This window comes from Phoca vitulina, unplaced genomic scaffold (assembly GCF_004348235.1).
Source record: "Phoca vitulina isolate PV1807 unplaced genomic scaffold, GSC_HSeal_1.0 scaffold4, whole genome shotgun sequence".
In the NCBI taxonomy this organism is placed as follows: Eukaryota; Metazoa; Chordata; class Mammalia; order Carnivora; family Phocidae; genus Phoca; species Phoca vitulina.
The window spans coordinates 7,193,414-7,213,735 of NW_022589707.1; the positions used below are offsets into that span (position 1 = coordinate 7,193,414).

Sequence of the window (20,322 nt, forward strand, 5' to 3'; positions counted from 1 at the left end):
TTTGATGTAGTGATCCACGATCCATTGTTTTCGTATAACACCCAGTGCTCCATGCAGTACATGCCCTCCTTAATACCCATCACCGGGCTAACCAATCCCCCCTCCCCCCTCCCCTCTAAAACCCTGTTTGTTTCTCAGGTCCATAGTCTCTCATGGTTCATCTCTCCCTCCAATTCCCCCCGCCCATTTTTCCCTTCCTTCTCCTAATGTCCTCCATGTTATTCCTTATGTTCCACAAATAAGTGAAACCATATGATAATTGACTTTCTCTGCTTGACTTATTTCACTTAGCATAATCTCCTCCAGTCCCATCCATGTTGATGTAAAAGTTGGGTATTCATCTTTTCTGATGGCTGAGTAATATTCCATTGTATATATGGACCACATCTTCTTTATCCATTCATCTGTTGAAGGGCATCTCGGCTCTTTCCACAGTTTGGCTATTGCGGACATTGCTGCTATGAACATTGGGGTGCATATGGCCATTCTTTTCACTACATCTGTGTCTTTGGGGTAAATACCCAGTAGTGCAATTGCTGGGTCATAGGGTAGCTCTATTTTTAAATTTTTGAGGAACCTCCACACTGTTTTCCAAAGTGGCTGTACCAACTTGCATTCCCACCAACAGTGTAAGAGGGTTCCCCTTTCTCCACAACCTCTCCAACATTTGTTGTTTTTTTCCCTGTCCATTTTTGCCATTCTAACTGGTGTAAGGTGGTATCTCAGTGTGGTTTTGATTTGGATTTCCCTGATGGCTAATGATGATGAACATTACAAAGTTCATTTTTTTAATATAAAAAAGCTCCTTTGACACATTATGAAAACTACCTTTGTTTATAGACCTGAATGCATCTTGTATTTCTTTAGGAGTAGATCCCTGGAAATTGAATTTTTGTGTCAAAGGCTCTTGATCAACATGGTCGATTATCTTCCTCTAATACTGTGTTTCACCTCCCTCGGCAGCATATGAGAGTTCAGGAGTCATTAGACCTTGAACTACATTGGGCACATCTTTTTTAACTATGCAAACGTTTTCTTGCCTTACTTAGCATTTCTTGTGTTACTGGTAAGATTGGAGCTTTTGATAAGCTTAATAGCCATTTCATTTTTTCTGAATTTCCTGTTCATTTCCTTTCCTCATTTTTCTGTCAGAATTAGTGTTTTCTTTTCTTTTTTTAAAGATTTTATTTATTTATTTGACAGAGAGAGACACAGCGAGAGAGGAAACACAAGCAGGGGGAGTGGGAGAGGGAGAAGCAGGCTCCCCGCGGAGCAGGGAGATTGATGTGGGGCTCGATCCCAGGAGCCTGGGATCATGACCCGAGCCGAAGGCAGACGCCCAACGACTGAGCCACCCAGGCGCCCTTTTCTTTTCTTTTCTTTTTTTTTTAAGATTTTATTTTTAAGGTGTGCACCTGGGTGGTTCAGTCAGTTAAGCATCTGCCTTCGGCTCAGGTCATGATCCCAGGGTCCTGGGATCAAGCCCCGCATCAATCTCCCTGCTCAGCGGAGAGTCTGCTTATTCCTCTCCCTCTGCCCACCACCCCGCTTATGCTCTCTCTCTCACTCACTCTCTCTGTCTCAAATAAATAAATAAAATCTTGAAAAGATTTTATTTTTAAGTAGTCTCTACACCCAGCATGGGGCTGGAACTCACAACCCCGAAATTAAGAGTCATATGTTCTTCTGACTGAACCAGCCAGGCACCCCTGAATTAGTGATTTTCTTATCAGTTTGTATGAGAGTTCTTTTTTTTTAAATTAATTTATTTTTTTTGATGTAGTGTTCCATGATTCATTGCATATAACACCCAGTGCTCCATTCAATACGTGCCCTCTTTATTTTTATTTTTTTTATTTTTTAAAGATTTTATTTGTTTATTTGACAGAGAGATACAGCGAGCAAGAGAGAACAGTGGGAAAGGGAGAAGCAGGCTTCCCACCAAGCAGAGAGCCTGATGCGGGGCTCGATCCCAGGACCCTGGGATCACGACCTGAGCCAAAGGCAGACGCTTAACGACTAAGCCACCCAGGCGCCCCAATACGTGCCCTCTTTAATACCCATCACCAAGCTAACCCATCCCCCCACCCTCCTCCCCTCTAGAACCCTCAGTTTGTTTCTCAGAGTCCACAGTCTTTCATGGTTCAATTAGAATTCTTTCTATTAGGATGTAATCTTTTGTCAAGAATTTTTCCTTTGGGGCGCCTGGGTGGCTCAGATGGTTAAGTGTCTGCCTTTGGCTCAGGTCATGATCCCGGGGTCCTGGGATCGAGCCCCACATCTGGATCCTGACTCAGCAGGGAGCCTGCTTCTCCCTCTCCCTCTGCCTCTCCCCCTGCTCGTGCTCTCTTTCTCTCTCTCTCTCTCTCTCCCTCTCTCTCTCTGTGTCTCAATGAATAAATAAAAATCGTAAAAAAAATTATTTTTCTTTTTAGGGACTTGTTATAAACACAATTATCTGGTGTCAGTTTTCTGGTGTCAGCTAGCCCATGTGATTTTTTTCAAGGTCTGATAATATACTGACTATTAATAAGTCTACACAATTCAGTTTTTGGATAGACTGCCTATTTTAAGTAATGTTGATAATGCATTTTGCCTTTCCAGAAAGAAGAAATGATGTAAATAATTCACTATCCAAACTTTAAGGTCAGAAGTGAGGAGGAAGGTCAGGAAGACTATGGCCTGGCCAAATATTTTTCAAAGAGGAACTCTGTTCTCCCGGTTCAGCCATCATCATGTTGTTGTGTTCCTGCTCACCTTCTTCAGGTATGTTCGTTGCTCAAACTGTGCCCTTGGGTTTTTTGGTTTTGTTTGTTTGAGGGAGCTAGTTATTGGCACAGCAAGTGTTTAGTGCGGTGATTGGCATGGGCTTATGAAATAGGCTGGTTATTCTTTCTGCTGTGCTTTCTGGTACCTCTAAGTAGTTTTCAAGGACCATTTTGCCCATGTTTGGCAATGTCTGGAGGCATTTTTGGTTGTCACCAAAAGGGTGCCACTTGCAGTGGGTAGAGACCAGGGTTGCTCCTGTAGATCCTACAACGCACAGGCTAGCCTTCCACAATAAAGAATTTGGGGGGCCCAAAATGTCACTAGTGCCATGGTTGAGAAACCCTGGTTTAATATATGATTAAAACCAGGAGCTTCAGAACAAAGGGTGCGAATATTCAGGGAATGCCCTGTACATCCTTGAGCAGTAAAGATGGTATGAGACAATTGTGAGGAGCTCTAGAAACTCCTGTGAGATCCCGAGTGTTAGCATGACTGAAGGATCATCCATATTTATGATTCTGTGGCCCTCAGTGGCTCTCTTTGGTGGTCCATAGATGCCATAAATCAGGCTGTTTGGTTTTAGGAGCCATGTTACTTATAACCCTGAGACTCAGCTATTTTGATTATTTCTTCTGGGCAGATTTTGTTTGTTATTAATCTTTATTGAAGTCACCACAAATGATGTGATTTATTTGTTTGTTTGTTTTAAGGCAGAAACTAGGAAATGGCTCTCTGTGTAAGAGTTGATAGGTAATTTTGGATGCTTATGTTAGGGATATCCATTTTTGAGGGGTGAGAGGAGACACCAATGGGAGGAAAAGACAGGACTCCAGAGAAAGCTACTTAATGGCTAATGCATCAAGGGGCCAACGGTTGTTAAAGACTTAAAATTCTTGGGGCGCCTGGGTGGCTCAGTCGTTAAGCGTCTGCCTTCAGCTCGGGTCATGATCTCAGGGTCCTGGGATCGAGCCCCACATCGGACTTCCTGCTCAGCGGGAAGCCTGCTTCTCCCTCTCCCACTCCCCCTGCTTGTGTTCCCTCTCTCGCTGTGTCTCTCTCTGTCAAATAAATAAATAAAATCTTTAAAAAAAAAAAAAAAAAGACTTAAAATTCTTTACAGAACTGCCACCATGATTTAGAGTGGGTTGGGATCAGTCATACATCTATCTTCTAGGTGGAGGGGTAAGTTATGAGTGAACACGGGCTCGTAATGAAGAAGAGTAATTAATTTTTTCTTTTGCTTGGCAGAGACTGTTCAATTGATAGTTCTCATAAAGCAGTACTTTTCCTTTTTTTTTTTTAAGAGAAGAATTCTAAAATTGAATAAAACAAATGGGACTATATCCGAGATTTTATTGAATGCCGTTTTCTTTGCTATTCATTCAGTCGTATTTCTTTTCTCTTTTGCAGTTATTCGTTGCTCCACGCATCAAGAAAAACTTTTAGCAATGTCAAAGTCAGTATCTCTAAGCAGTGGACCCCAAGTGCTTTCAACAAGTCAATTAGACTGCCTGTAGAGGTAAGCAGAGCAAATGTTGGGATGGGTTTAGGAAGGGAGCTGTGCCCACCCCTAAATTCCTCTCAAGTTCTTCTACTTTGTTTCGTTCATCTGCCTAGGACTCTGAAATGGCTGTTTCCTATGACATAAAACCCAAACTGTTCTGCCCAGTTTCTTAGCTTGCCCTGACTCAGGCCTGTTTTATTTACCCTTGCATCCACCTTCCTTCTCACTGTTTTGAAGTGACACATTTCTGTTGAGGTGGTTTTTTAATTGAATTTCACAAGTACCTGTATTCATTTCTGCCTTTGAGATTTTGCTCATATTCTTTTGTATGCTCTTTTGCTTTCTTCCCACCCATCTAAATCTTGCTTTTTCCTTTGTGGCAAGACAAAATGCCACTTTTTCTTTTTTTTTAAGTCATCTCTACACCCAACATGAGGCTCGAACTCACGACCCTGAGACCAAGAGGCTTATGCTCTACTGACTGAGCCAGCCAGGCGCCCTGAAATTGCCACTTTTTCTCTCAAGTTTCTTCCCACCTTCCACTGATTTTTTCCCCCTCTGAAAGGCTTACACCATGTGTTACATAGTTTAATGTCTCAGTATTTACATACTTTCTAATTGTTTCATTTATTTGTATCTTGCTTAAGAGTCTAGAAGTCAGGGCGCCTGAATGGCTCAATTGGTCAAGCGACTGCCTTTGACTCAGGTCATGATCTGGAGTCCTGGGATCGAGTCCTGCATCGGGCTCCCTGCTCAGCGGGGAGTCTGGTTCTCCCTCTGACCCTCCCCTCTCTCATGCTCTCTCTCTTTCAAATAAGTGAATAAAATCTTAAAAAAAAAAAAGTCTAGAAGTCAGGGAGTATGTATCCACTTCCCTTGAATTCATTATGGATCAGGTGAATCCCAGTTTGGAATGGAGATGCTATTCTTTACAATATCCTTAGTCAATACACAAGTCCACTCCGCTCATTCTTTACCACATTCCTTGAGTTCTACTTATGTGGGATTATACATACATATTACTATTCTTGGCATGTCTTACTTCTTTTTTTTTTCAAAAAGATTTTATTTATTCATTTGAGAGAGAGAGAGGACAAGCTAGGGGAGGGGCGGGCGGGGCAGAGAGAGAGGGGAAGCAGACTCCCCACTGAGTGGGGAGCCCAACCAGAGCTTGATCCCAGGACCCCTGAGATCATGACCTGAGCCAAAGTCAGATGCTTAACCAACTGAGCCACCCAGGTGCCCCAGCATGTCTGATTTCTTAAAATATTTTTCCCCTATTTGGATCAATTAAAAGTTGATAGAGATCTGAAGGTTATAGGACTATCCCCTCAAAATGTGATTAAGTTACTCAGTCAATTGCTTATTGAGGGTCTGTCTTGCATAAACACTGTTCTAGGCAGTGAGTATTACCCACCCCCAAAAAAACCTAGAGAAAGGTTTAAAAGGAAAAAAAGAGCCTGTCCTCACAGAACTGATATTCTGTTGAAGATGCTCTTTTACGATTTTTCTTTCCCACCCCCCTTTATTTAAAGTTTATTTTTGGGTGCCTAGGTGGCTCAGTTCATGATCCCAGGGTCCTGGGATTGAGCCCTGCTTTGGGCTCCCTGCTCAGCAGGGAGTCTGCTTCTCCCTTTGCCCCTCCCCCCTGCTCAAGCTTGCTCTCTGGTGTGCGTACGCGCTCTCCCTCGCAAAAATAAATAAATAAAAAATCTTTAAAAAAAAAGTTTTTTGTTTTTTGTTTTTTTAGTAATCTCTACACCCAACAAGGGGCTCGAACTAATGACTCCGAGATTGAGAGTTGCATGCTCTTCCGATTGAGCCAGCCAGGCAGCCCTCTTGTACAATTTTTCTTGAATTTAAGTTATCAGGAACTTTTAAAAGAAAAGATGTTAAGAATAGAGGGCTAGATTTTTTTTTATGTTATGTTAATCACCATACATTACATCATTAGTTTTTGATGTAGTGTTCCATGATTCACTGTTTGCGTATAACACCCAGCGCTCCATTTAATACATGCCCTCTTTAATACCCATCACCAGGCTAACCCATCCTCCCACCCCCTCCCCTCTAGAACCCTCAGTTTGTTTTTCAGAGTCCATCGTCTCTCATGGTTCGTCTTCCCATCTGATTTCCCCCCCTTCATTCTTCCCCTCCTGCTATCTTCTTCTTCTTTTTTTTTTTTTTAACATATAATGTATTATTTGTTTCAGAGGTACAGGTCTGTGATTCATCAGTCTTGCACACTTAACAGCGCTCACCATAGCACATACCCTCCCCAATGTCTATCACCCAGCCGCCCCATCCCTCCCACCCCCACCACTTGCCCTCAGTTTGTTTCCTGAGATTAAGAATTCCTCATATCAGTAAGGTCATATGATACATGTCTTTCTCTGATTGACTTATTTCACTCAGCATAACACCCTCCAGTTCCATCCACATCGTTGCAAATGGCAAGATTTCATTCCTTTTGATGGCTGCATAATATTCCATTGTATATATGCACCACATCTTCTTTATCCATTCATCTGTCGATGGACATCTTGGCTCTTTCCATAGTTTGGCTATTGTGGACATTGCTGTTATAAACATGGGGGTGCACATACCCCTTCAGATCCCTACATTTGTATCTTTGGGGTAAATACCCAGTAGTGCAATTGCTGGATCATATGGTAGCTCTATTTTCAACTTTTTGAAGAACCTCCATACTGTTTTCCAGACTGGCTGCACCAGCTTGCATTCCCACCAACAGTGTAGGAGGGTTCCCCTTTCTCCGCATCCCCGCCAACATCTGTCGTTTCCTGACTTGTTAATTTTAGCCATTCTGACTGGTGTGAGGTGGTATCTCATTGAGGTTTTGATTTGGATTTCTAGAGGGCTAGATTTCACACTCAGGCTTGACTAGTGTTGTGTGCACAGTGAGTATGTCTAAATGATCAAGTGACTTATCACAAACCTTCAGAACAGGGTGGCCTTAGAGGGGTTGTGTGCTCTGACCTCTCAGCCAGAATGGAATCTTTCTTTGTCATTATTGAAAGATGCTCACTCACCTTCTGCTTTAACACTTCGAGGAAGTTCTTTCTTGTATTGAGGGAAAACTATTCTGCTGTTTAATTTCGATCTTGGGTTTTCTTCTGAGCCACGCATAGTAGTCGATTCCTGCTACATGACAGCCTGCTGAATATTCAGAGAAAACCTCAGCAGGCTGAGGTCTGGAGGAAGCCAGGTACAAGTTTCCAAGAGTGTTTTTTCGGTGGAGTGCACGGGATGGATGTAATTCTTCTAGCAACAAGTTGTGACAACATTGGTGGAATCTTGTCTACTGGGGAAGGTTATTAGAGACTCAGCGCCCAGGGTTTTTATTGGGATTGGTCATGTAGGCGCCCTGTGCCTGGCACATACAAAAATTCCAGACTCTCAGAAGGAAAGCAGGTTCAGCATAAACCACATTGTTTGTACAAACAGTTTAGGTACAGTGAACCACTCTTAGCAGGGAAGGATGGGAACCCTCCCAAAATCCCAGTTCCCAGATGCCAGCCAAGGGGCTCACTTCACAAGTAGGCCCTTTTGAGGAGAACAGTTTCAGGCCTGCCGTGTTTTTTTTTTTTTTAATTTTTAAAAATTTTATTATGTTAGTCACCATACATCACATCATTAGTTTTTGATGTAGTGTTCCACGATCCATTGTTTTCATATAACACCCAGTGCTCCATGCAGTATGTGCCCTCCTTAATACTCATCACCTGGCTAACCAATCCCCCCTCCCCCCAGGCCTGCCGTGTTAACTCTTTCCTGCCAGTAACTATGTCACATTATTAGCTCTTATGGGACTTGCATTAACTTTTCTGCTTAGCTGTTTGTTTTTTTACTCTAATTGCTGCTAAAATAGGTTTCACCATTCTGGTTTTTCAGAACTATGGATTAAGTAGTTTGGATGGATTGGTTATATAGAAGTCAAGTTCAGACTGATCCTGGAGATGTTTGTACTTCCATCTCTGCCATCATGGACAGAAGTGCTGACCTTCTGTTCCTTTCTTTAGACCTTAAGGTCTGGTTTTTTTCCTTTCTGAAGCCCACTGCTGGGAGTGGAGCGGCTGGGGCCATCTGTGCCTTTCACTCTTCCTGTGCTTCTGGGTCTGTAACTGTCAACCCTGGCCTCCCTTTGAGACCTCCTTTCTTGGCCAAAGTGGGAAACGTTCTTAGAACCAGAAGTTTATGTGGAATTATTCTGAAAAGTATTTTGCTTATATATTGTTAAACATTTCTTAAGTGTCAGCATCATCAAAAATTGCTTATGATAGCTTTCATTTTTATGCATAGCTGTCTTAGATGCTTTACAAAAAGAATTAAGCACACACAGTGTCTTTTCCTTGAGAATTTATAATGGATCCCTCTGATTTGCACAAACATTGAAAACAGCCAGTGAACATAATATCTATGTATAGAGATAATAAGGGGTAATGGTTAAATTTGACAAGTCAGACAACTTGACTGAAAATTGTAAACAGAATTTTGTTCACTAAATTAAAAAGCCTTACCTCTCCAGACAGTACAGTCCTTCCATGAGAATAGTGTGGGGAGCCTCCACTGTCCAGGAGAGGGAAGCGGGATTCAGGGTGTCCTCAGCTTTCCGTCTCAAGCTCATCCACAGCCACTCTTCCCCTGAAGAACCTCACGTCAACTCATACCACTCACCGTAGGCAGAGAACAGACCCCTGAACGCAGGTCAGCATGAGCTCATCCTCTGCTCACCACTGCTGGTAGCTCTTGTCAGTAGGTCCCCACCCCATGCCTCGCCCTCACTCGGTGATGAACATTCTCGCTTAGGAAACCCACACTGTCACTGTTGGTATAAGCACACAATTTCGTGTTTCCAGGAAGTGCCTCAGCATGCAGCTGTTCTCGTAGATTCGTGCAAACCCTCCCCATCAGACACAGGAAAACCCCATGTTCATACGGGCCGGTGGGTTCACATGATAATTGTACATACACACAGGCCAGCTTAAACCACTGAAGTGTGTGGGGTTTCAGCATGGTAAAGTCATTTTGTCGGTGACTTTCACGAAACATTGGATGATTCACTCTGTTTATACGGACCATTTCTTACTAACTAGTATACTTGTCTTGATTTTGACTTCTGTGATTGAAGTAAACTTTCTTTTCTAGGCTTTTTCTGTTATCCTATTTTCTGTATCTTTGTGTTAGTCCTACTTGGTTTTTTTAGTTTTTGGTTTGGTTTTGTGTTCTATTTGTTAAGTAAGCCATCAAAAGTATATTTCAGCTGAATTCTGGCAGTGAAGCAGAAGAAAGCTGTTTCAAGTCTGTCAGTTCTTGTGAAAGCCACACCTGCGGGGAGTTTTGGTGACCTCTTGAGAGAATAAAGGAAAACTCCAGAAACTTCGAGCAGCCGCTTGAGGCCGTGGTCTCTAGCTCACATTGGTGTATGCCCAACAGGGCTTAGTCCTGGGTCCTGATGAACATCAGGGTCAAAGTCTGAGGGAAAATGTGGCAAAATAACTCTAACTGGAGAACTTTAGGGCCCCACTTAGCACACTGATGGAGCTTAGCTTTGTAGGCTCTTCTCTGTCATGGCAGCAGTGTGTGAGGTGGTGTTAAAGGAGCAAGACCAGTGCCATAAGCCACACAGAAGTGAGTCCCAATCCTTTAGAATCACGCTTTATATATTTTATAATTTTACTTTGTTTTAAAGATTTTATTTATTGCTGATTGTGATTTTTCTTCTTAATATTCTAGAGTCAGAATTTCTTTTCTGTGACAGCCCATCTCAGAAATCATTTATTCCTATAGTTCTCTAAATTTTGCTCTGAGGATCCCAAAGAGCTTTTGGTTATGTGGGTTCATATTTTTAGATACTTAGTGTTTTAGAAACTAAAACCAGAAATTGAAAAAAAAATATATCAATTTTCAACAATAAAAAGGGGAGGCTTGCCTGGGTGGCTCAGTCGGTTAAGCATCTGACTCTTGATTTCGGCTCAGGTCATGATCTCAGGGTCTTGGGGTCAAGCCCCGCGTCGGGTTCCACACTCAGCACAGAGTCTGCTTGAGATTCTCTCTCTCCCTCTGCCTCTCCCCTGACCTCTAAAATAAATAATAAATAAAATCTTTAAAAAATACATAGGTTTTTTTAGTTATTTTTAAGTGAATTAAATAAACTCATAATGTGTTAACATAAATAACATTTTATGAAAAATGATTTTTTGAAACAAAATCACTTAATAAGGAGAGTGGCATTGATTTACATTTTTGCAGATCTTATCATGTCTGGCTTAATAGAAGATAGTAGTTTTTCACGTCTGCTTCTGAATTCAGTCTCTTGCAACATGATCCTTTGAACTATACGAAGAGATTTTGACCTTTGACAGATACATAGTGGGAAGGGGAGAAGTATTTTAATAGCCTTTTCAGTTAATTGTGGGCATTCATCTTTGATACTACACCAGACTTTGACAAGTGGCAGTTTCTTAGAGGTTAGTTGCCATGTGGAATCTGAAACTGTATCAATTAACTTTTTATACCCTTACATTAAGATCCATTTGTCTGTCTTTACTTTGAATGGATTCTGAAGTGACAGGCTTATTTCGTTCTTTTTTGAGGAAATGTCTGCCAAATACCCAAATCTGAATAACTATAGCTTGTCTGTCAGTCATTCTTTCAAGTAAAAAACAGTCTCCTCGCTTGCACCTCACACAGCTGCCAAGTGCTTTCCCTCAGCGCAGCCCCGGTACTTTGCTGTGCCCAGTGCTGCTACACACTCCCCACTCCGGCACACAGGGTGTTAAAAATAAGTGTACTCAGGGGCCAGATTTAGTAAAATTAGCACTTCTTACTACTCAACAAAAAAAAATTTTTTTAAAGATTTTTATTTATTTGAGAAAGAGCATGCGTGAGGGGGTGGAATAGAGGGAGAGCGACAAGCAGACTCTGCGCTGAGCACGGAGCCCACGGGGCTCGATCTCACGACTCTGAGATCATGACCTGAGCTGGCATCAAGAGTCCAGCGCTCAACCGACCGAGCCACCCAGGTGCCCCACTACCCCACAAATACTTATTGAGCATTTAGCATGTACCAAGGATGTTCTTAAGTGAAATTGGCTTTTTTTTTTTTTTTAAACTGTGACCGTGGCAGTAAATATAACGATTATTATTTTTTTCCCCCAGTGCGTTTGCACCATCAAGGGAAAAGTTAAAGGGCAAAAGCAGATAACATTTCAGTATTGTGCAAATAGCTTTGACCTTGCAGACCTTTTGGCATGAGTGCCGGTTTCCTCTATTAAACCTCCCCAGGGTTCTGTGAGGGTGGGCAGAGGCTGTAGATGAAGGTGCTTTGAGAAAGAGGAAGGACTGACAGGTACCAGCGGGGACTGACGTGGTTCTTGTTGTGTTGCTCTAGATTTGGAGCAGCAACCATTTGTTTCCCAGCGCAGAGGAAGCCACTCTTTTCCTCGGGACACTGGATACTATTTTCCTCTTCTCTTATGCTGTGGTAAGTTTTAGAATTTGGGGATTTTAGGTTGAGGAAAGATGTAAATGGAAACGACTCCCAACCTTATTAAGTTTGTAAGGGATTCTAGAATTTGCTGACTGAGGAGAGTTCAGCATCGCTGAAGTTTATATTCTGTGTCCCTCCCATCCATCCATCCATCAACCCACCCACCCACCCATCCATTCATTTATTCATCCATTTGACAGATATTTACTGAACACCTAGCACGTGCCAGGTCTGTGGGAGTTCATCGATGAGCAACACAGGAATAATCCCTAGCTTTATAAAACTTATATTCTTGAAGTGGGATCTAAGGAAAACAAACAGTAATACAGTGCTATACATAAGCAAATAGAGAGTATGGTTGAATGGGGTAGGTGCTTTGGAGAAAAAAGCAGGAAAAGGGGAATAAATAGCTGTGGGTGGGAGTTGTGATTTAAGTAGGATGGCTGGGGAAGACCTCAGGTAGGAGGGGATATTTGAGCAAAGACCTGACGTGGGTGAGGTCAGGTTGACTGGAACAGAGTGACAGGAAATGAGGCCAGAGAAGGTATGGGGCTCAGACCTTTAGGGCTTTGGTCCCTTTATTTGGGCTTTGGCTTTAATCTTGAGTGAGATGGGAGCCCTGGAAGGTTTTGCACAGAGGAGTACCAGGATCTGCCCTGTGTTTGGACAGGCGCACTTGCTGCCCCGGGAGACTAGACCAAAGGGCAGAGACAGAAATAAGGAGACAGGTTAGGCTATTCCGATTTTGAGGTGAAGGATGATAGTGGCTTAGATCCAGGGTGGGAGTAACAGAGGTTGGAAGAGTAGGTTTTAACTGTGTTTTGAAGGTAGAATCTCTGTGTGGTTGTAGGGAGCAAGTCTGGTGTTTGCTGAATTAAGGCTGTGGGAAGTGGTGGTAGCCACTGGACCCATGCACCGTGAGTGGGCCTTCTTTCCTCCCAGTGTCTGATTTCCTCTTTTGAAAATGTGTACAGTTATACAAAAGCCTTTTTTTTTTTTTTTAAAGGTTTATTTCTCTGAGTGAGAGCGTGTGTGTATGCGTAAGCAGGGGGAGGGGCAGAGGGAGAGAGAGAGAGAATCCCAAGCAGACTCCCTGTCAAGCTACACGGGGCTCAATCCCACAACCCCAAAACCATGACCTGAGCCGAAATCAAGGGTCAGACACTTACAGACTGAGCCACCCACGTGCCCCATAAAAAGCCTTTTAATTACGAATGTCCAGGTGATGTGAAATACCCGGTGAAAGTCCTAAAGTACTCTCTGAATGTTTATTTGGGCAGTTATTGGAATGTCTTCTTCAAAGAGGAAACTTGTAGAAACAATTGGAGCAGACCTTAGATCATGTAGCCATGCTCCTCACCCTGGGCGTTTTCTGTATGAAATGCCAGTACAGGGTCATCTGGCTTTGGCTGGAGCACTCCCAGGGGTGCCTCTCTTTGAGCCTTTTATGGAGTATTTTAAGAAGCGGTGTAGTCTAGTGCAAAGACCAGCTCTTCCACCGTCAACTAGCTGTGTGAAACTTTTTTGAAATGGAATTTAACCTTCTTTTGATCTTTAGTTTCCTCTTCTATAGAGTTGTGATAATACCTATCCCTAGGATTAAATAGGTTTAGGAGATAAAAGGTACCACGAAACGTCAGTGATCATACTTCTTCTTTATATCGAGCTGCATGTTCTTCTGTGGCTTCCAGGTGTCATGCGGGCATTTGGAACAACACGGATGAATTGAATCCCCAATCTGAAACACTGAGAGATTTTCTTCACCCCCTTTACTATATATAGCATAAGACATGTGAGTGGCAGCCATAGAGCACAGAATCGAAAGCCTACAGGTGCCTCTTTTGAGGTTGTGACAGGTTGACCATAATAAGACACATCATGTAAATTTTCTCTAATGTGGATGTCATCAGTTGATCAGAAACGCTTGTATCTGGATTTAGGTTTTCAGTCAGGGTGTTGATTCATTTTACATATTTATGGAAGAAACTTAGTGTATTGCCCTGGGCTCTTTAGTCTGCCTTGCTACCATGACCCAGGTTTTTATTTCCGGCCACTCAGTGGGAGGAGAGCAGAAGGCAGAACATTTGTACTTACCTTCAACTAATTACCGTCTGTGCGTCCTACTCTCCCCGCCTCGTGAGGTCATGAAACCCAAAGGTCAGATTGAACAGGCAGTGTCTGCGCCCCAGAAGCTTCTGTGGTGCAGGACATGTTGTAACATCTTGATTCAGAATGCAGATGGCTAAGAGCAGCCTCTGGGAGTGCAGATCACTGATCTTTAAGAGTTGATCTGTTCTAGAAAATGAAATATATTTGTGTGCTTGTTTTATTAGTATTCCTAGTTTTGTTCCGTTTTGTTTTTATTTTTGTTTCTCCAGTCTCCTTTTAGGCAGTGAGGGGGATCTACTTTTGGTAGAATCAAAGTTTACACTGGATTACGGTATTTTGGTGTGTGAGTTGGTTTATAGTATAATGGGCAGAAGCGCACTGTCATTTCATGGAACGTTTGTGAAGCTGATGGAGACAGCTCGTCTGGGCATAAGAATGAAGTTTAATTTTGAGTCACGTTAGTGTTTTATTTCCCTAGTTGCTTGTCAAAACATCTTCCTTTTGTCAGGCTGTGTTGTTATTAAGAGCTGTAAAATAAAATGCTTTATTTTTAGGGCCTTTTCATCAGTGGAATTGTTGGAGATCGGCTTAATTTACGATGGGTTCTATCTTTTGGCATGTGCTCTTCTGCGCTAGTGGTAAGTTGAAAAGGTATTATCATCATCATCATCATCATCAATATCATCATCTTGGTCGGGTATTTTAGAATCCAAGTACCCCCCCATTTCTATATGTAGAATAGAAAAGTAAAATTAATCTTCAGGTTTTTTTATTTTTATTTTTATTTTAAGATTTTATTTATTTATTTGACAGGGAGAGACATAGCGAGAGAGGGAACACAAGCAGGGGGAGTGGGAGAGGGAGAAGGAGGTTTCCCGCTGAGCAGGGAGCCCGATGCGGGGCTCGATCCCAGGACCCTGAGACCACTACCTGAGCTGAAGGCAGATGTTTAATAACTGAGCCACCCAGGCGCCCCTAGGGGAGTCCTTTTAAAGTGAGATTTGGATCAGGCCCCTTCCATGACTCAGCACCAGAGCCACACATAAAGAGTATACGTGCTGCCGAAGTGAGCACAAGAGCCAAGCATAAACAGCACGGCATTTGGTGCTCTCGAGAACCGGGTCGTGGCCCGCCTTGACAGTTGTGTCTGTCACTGCACTTCACCACTTGGCTCTGGCCAAACTATTTTCTATGGTCCTACCGTATCCTGTGCCTTTCTGCCTCACTACGTTTGCGCTTGCTCTTCTTCCTGCCTTGAATGGCTCTCTTTTCAGCTCTCCATAGTCTCACTCAATGTCGCCAGCAAGTTATTGGCCAAATGGCACTTCCTTCACAATGTCTTCCTTTACTGACCTCATTCATTCTTAAAAGTAATCGGTTCCTCTTCTATGCTCCCCCTCCTGTGTTTCTTTGAAGGCACTGAGGTTGTCGACGAGGAAGTCCACTGATTTCTGTATCATTCTTGCTTTCCCCAGGAGTCTGTGGCACGGTGGTTGAGGTCACAGATTTCCCAAGACGTGGACTCCCTGGGTGTCTGTCCCTCCTCTGCCCTTTCCCGGGTGTGATTGCTGTGTGCTTCAGCCTCCTCGTTTGAGTACCTCCCGCCAGGGCTGGCAGGGACGGTTATATGGGTTTCTGTGTGTGAGGCTTGTGGAACAACGCCTGGCTAATCAAGTGCCAGAGAGGCCAAGATCCACGTTTGATGCATCTTTTTTTGTTTCCTAGCTCCTAGTGAGGAATTTTTGTTGGTTGAGTGAAAGCATGGAGTTCGATTAGACCCAATTTTATTATTGCTTTACAGTATCTGCTGTTTGAGAGATTAACGTACTTCACTTATTCATGGCCCGCTGACCCACACATATATACGTATTGTTTTAAAACCTGTGTACATTTTTGTTTTGTTTTTTCACATTTTTTGAAAAATTGAAGTATGCGCATAAACTCACCCTTCTTGGTGTGTAGTTCTGAGTTTTGACAAACGAGTATAGTTGTGTCACCACCACTCTCTCCCCCACCCCTCCCCCAGCCTCTGGCAACCACTGACCATTTTTCTGTCCTTATAGTTGTGCTTTTTCCAGAATGGAATCCTACAGTATTGTACATACTAGTTTTTAGCCCATGCATAATATTCCAAAAGAAACTTTGACTACCGATAAAACATCCACTTTAGCAAAATGCCAAAAAAAGAGCAGTGACTTGGCGAATGCTCCTGAATTACTGAGCAGATCACAGGTTACACTGGTTCTCTTAACGATTGCAGTAAGGACCGTAGCTGGCGCGTCCTGGTCCCCACAGTGTGCATGGCACTGCCCTGACCACACATATGTGACCTCAGTCAGTCCCTATAATAGTCCTCCACACACATGCGCCTGGGGACGAGAAAATGGAAAGAGTTGTCTAATGAAGTTGAACAACGAGGATTGAACTTCTTAGAGCTTAAGCTACGAGTCAGACAAGGGTAATCATGAACGAGCATGTGTTTGACGTCTCTGGTCAGTGGTGGCGGTCTCGTGGGTGTCTCACTCACTCGGTGCTGCCCTGAACAGGAGCATCTGAAGAGTCGGCACAGGTCTCTTAGGACCTAGACCTTTGAATGTGTCTCTTCACGCACAAACGTAGGTGTGGTAGGCAGTTCGGTGTCCCTAAAGGTGTCTGTGTGGATGTCACATGTCCCCTTTTCTTCCCTTCGTCTCTCAGGTGTACGTCTTTGGCACAGTCACAGAATGGCTGCGTTTCTACAACAAGGGGTTCTACTGCTGTCTGTGGATTGTAAATGGCCTGCTGCAGTCCACTGGTTGGCCCTGCGTGGTTGCCGTTATGGGCAACTGGTTTGGGAAAGCTGGGTATGCCTCTCCCTTCCTCTTTAATTTCTCTTTTTAAATGGTTTTAATTTGAGATTACTCAGACTTGTCATCAATTTAGTCGATCTTTTTGACACTACCCACATCTTTTCTCTGTTTTAGAAAGTTAGACTAGTTGAGAGAGAAGCTTTTGTGTTGGAGTGCATTACAGGAAATGGTGTGGACTTGGGGGATGGCCTAGCCCAGTGAGGCTCGTTCTTTTTCTTTATTTTTTGAGCGAGAGAGAGTGCGCTTGTGTACGTGAGCAGGGGGAGGGGCAGAGGGAAAGAGAGAATCTTAAGGAGGCTCCACACCCAGCATGGAGCCTGACGTGGGTCTCCATCTTACAACCGTGAGCTGGGGAAATCAAGAGTTGGGTGTTTAACCAACTGAGCCACCCAGGTGCCCCGGTGAGGCACATTCTTTTTTTGTTTTTTAAATCAGAGAGAGAGAGAGAGAGAGCACAAGCAGGGGGAATGGCTGGCAGAGGGAGAAGCAGGCTCCCTGCCGAGCAAGGAGCCCGATGTGGGACTCCATCCCAGGACCTTAGGATCATGACCTGAGCCAAAGGCAGCCACTTTACCGACTGAGCCACCCAGGCATCCCAGTGAGGCACATTCTTAACTGGGCCATGGTCAGATTTTGAGCGTGGCTAAGGCATTACATCTCAATTTTTAATAAAAATCTTCCCTTTACAGAACATAAGTAACATAACATGATAAAATAAATCTCACATGCCATCCCATCATGTGTCTTCCTGTGGTTTTGCCTTCCCCTCCCCTTTTTGAGACTCAGTGGTCTAGTTTTACCTTCTTACATTGAAGGTGAAGAAACTGAGGCCAAAAATTACCTATGGGACTTGCCTAAGATCACATAACGAAGACTCTAATAAGATGCGGATGAAGAATGCCAAACTTTGGGACTTAAAAGCCCAAATTGGACATTTTTCCCCTAAACCTTCGAGTAGTTGTCAGATGGTATGTGAGTTTATGTGTGATGCAGGCCACGGCATGAGGGTGGGCATCTGCTATAGTACCTTCCAGGCTACCAGGAAGAAGAGCTATATTTCATTTACAGCGTGGAAAATAAGTTGAGATACCCAAAGACTTGGCTTTGTTGTTTGCCTTTTTGGTGACATTCTGATTTCAGGAATATTATTAATTTGGATTTCTTTCATTTTTCCTGGATAAATATTTATATATTGTGAGATACCCATTTATTTCATCTATGGCTCAGTCTTTTTTGTTTACTCTTTTACCATAGGCCAGTGTATGCAACAGACATTATCCACCCACCAAGTGATCAGTGCATGCTCTGCCTGGCTTCCCTTGGGTTTCCAGCCTCCCTAGTTTCACGATGGGAGTCATGATGCCTGCTGGCTAAGGATCTGTAACGTCATGAAAGTTCACCTGTGAACTTTCCTGTGGGTAGAAGAGTGCCACTTAATGAGAATACTCTGACTATACTTCAGTGTGCTAGTGAGTTCTTTTTTTTTTTTTTAAGATTTTATTTATTTATTTGACAGAGACAGCGAAAGCAGGAACACAAGCAGTGGGAGTGGGAGAGGGAGAAGCAGGCTTCCCGCGGAGCAGGGAGCCCGATGCGGGGCTCGATCCCAGAACCCTGGGATCATGACCTGAGCTGAAGGCAGATGCTTAACGGAATGAGCCATGCAGGCGCCCCTCACATTTTTTTTTAAAGATTTTATTTATATGAGAGAGAAAGCATGAGCCGGGGGAGAGGCAAAAGGAGAGGGAGAAGCAGACTCCCTGCTGAGCGTGGAGCCCAATGTGGGGCTCGATCCCAGGACCCCATGATCACGACCTGAGCCAAAATCAATAGTCAGCTGCTCAACCAACTGAGCCACCCAGGCGCCCTCAACTAGTTTCTTCTAAAATCATGTCTTTGGTTAGCCAGTGTTATTCAGAGCCTGACCTTCTGACTCTTTCTTCCAGGACCCTCTTGCTAGGTTTTATATATTTTAGAGGAACAGGGCAGGGCGTTTGAACACTAGGAAGAACATAGAGATTATCTAGTTCAAATTATTTGTTTTCCAGGTAGAAAAAGTTGGGGCCCCAGGGAATTAAGTGATCTGTTGAAGACATTGCCTTAAAAAGCTGTTAACTTCGGATGAATCATGCCCCTTTATCAGGGTCATAGTTTTTATTTTTTAAAAAAGATTTTATTCATACATAATCTCTACACCCATTGTGGGGCTCAAACTCACAACCCTGAGATCAAGAGTCTCACAGGCGCCCCCAGGGTCATAGTTTTTAAGCAGATTTAGGCTTGGTCAAACTAACATGTACACTCGTGCAGTACCAAGCCCTTTCGCACATAGCACTGAGCTCAGTGCTGTGAGGAGCATAGCGTGTTCTAGCTGAGAACACTGGCCGTGACCTGCTTGAGATTGCACAGCTGGAAGCAGCAGAGCTAGGACTTCTGAACAAACTATTTTTCACTCTGCTGTGTTGTCTTCCTGTTCGTTTCTAAGACTCCTTCTGTCTCAGTGAGGTTATAAAAATGTTTAAGGAGCTAAAAAATCTAGGGGCGCCTGGGTGGCTCAGTCGTTAAGCGTCTGCCTTCGGCTCAGGTCATGATCCCAGGGTCCTGGGATCGAGCCCTGCATCGGGCTCCCTGCTCCTTGGGAAGCCTGCTTCTCCCCTTCCCACTCCCCCTGCTTGTGTTCCCTCTCTCGCTGTCTCTTTCTCTGTCAAATAAATACATAAATTCTTAAAAAAAAAAAAAAAAGCTAAAAAAATCTAGACCTAACATAGTATGATATTAATAGAGGGGCACCAGGCTGGCTCTGTCAGAAAAGCATATCACTCTTCATCCCGGGGTCGTGAGTTTGAGCCCCATGTGGGGTATAGAAATTCCTTATAAAAAAAACACATTTAAAAATATATGTATCAAATAGAATAAAATACAAATTTTGATGTTAAAAAAATCAATTTGGGGCACCTGGCTTGCTCAGTCGGAAGAGCATGTGACTCTTGATTTCAAGGTCGTGAGTTTGAGCCCCATGTTGGGTGTAGAGATTATTTAAAAATAAAATCTTTAAAAAACAAATTAACTCATCTTTCTTTTACCAACCCTACTGCCATTGCGTATGTTCAGAACTAATCATTTTTCTCTGGGACTGTTGTAATAGCTAGTTTTCCTTCCACTCAGTTGTTTACCTTTTTCTCCCCCTTTTTTCTAATGGCTTTATTAAGGTATGTAATAAGCTGCATATATTTAAGATGTACCATTTGATGAAGTTCAGCCTGCATACATCTTTAAAACCACCATCACAGTTAAGAAAATGGGCATATGCATTACCCCCCAAAGTTTCCTCATGCCCTTTGGTAGTTCCTCTCCTCCCCCTTCCTGTTACCTTCTCCTCCCTCCCATTGCCATCTCCAGGTAACTGTTGATCAGCTTTCTGTCACTTTAGGTTAATTTGCATTTTCTCAAACTTTATATAAATAGAATCAGACAGGATATACTGTTTCTTGTCTACTTTCATTCAGTGTAATTATTCTGAGATCCAGTCATGTCGTGTGCATCGATAGTTCATTCCTTTCTATAGCTGAGCAGTAATCGAT

The 20,322-nt window shown here is 43.2% G+C and overlaps 1 protein-coding gene across 2 annotated transcripts in view; it reads left to right on the forward strand.

The window, feature by feature from the left end:
• SLC37A3 (solute carrier family 37 member 3) overlaps window positions 1–20,322 on the forward strand; it is a 47,644-nt gene that overhangs the window by 9,012 nt on the left and 18,310 nt on the right. For both annotated transcript variants that reach the window (XM_032401459.1, XM_032401458.1), the window contains exons 2-6: window positions 2,605–2,766; window positions 4,180–4,288; window positions 11,685–11,777; window positions 14,447–14,530; window positions 16,590–16,735. In XM_032401459.1, coding sequence (XP_032257350.1) covers window positions 2,678–2,766; window positions 4,180–4,288; window positions 11,685–11,777; window positions 14,447–14,530; window positions 16,590–16,735 — 521 coding nt within the window. In that variant the 5' untranslated portion in view covers window positions 2,605–2,677. The remainder of the gene's footprint in view (window positions 1–2,604; window positions 2,767–4,179; window positions 4,289–11,684; window positions 11,778–14,446; window positions 14,531–16,589; window positions 16,736–20,322) is intronic.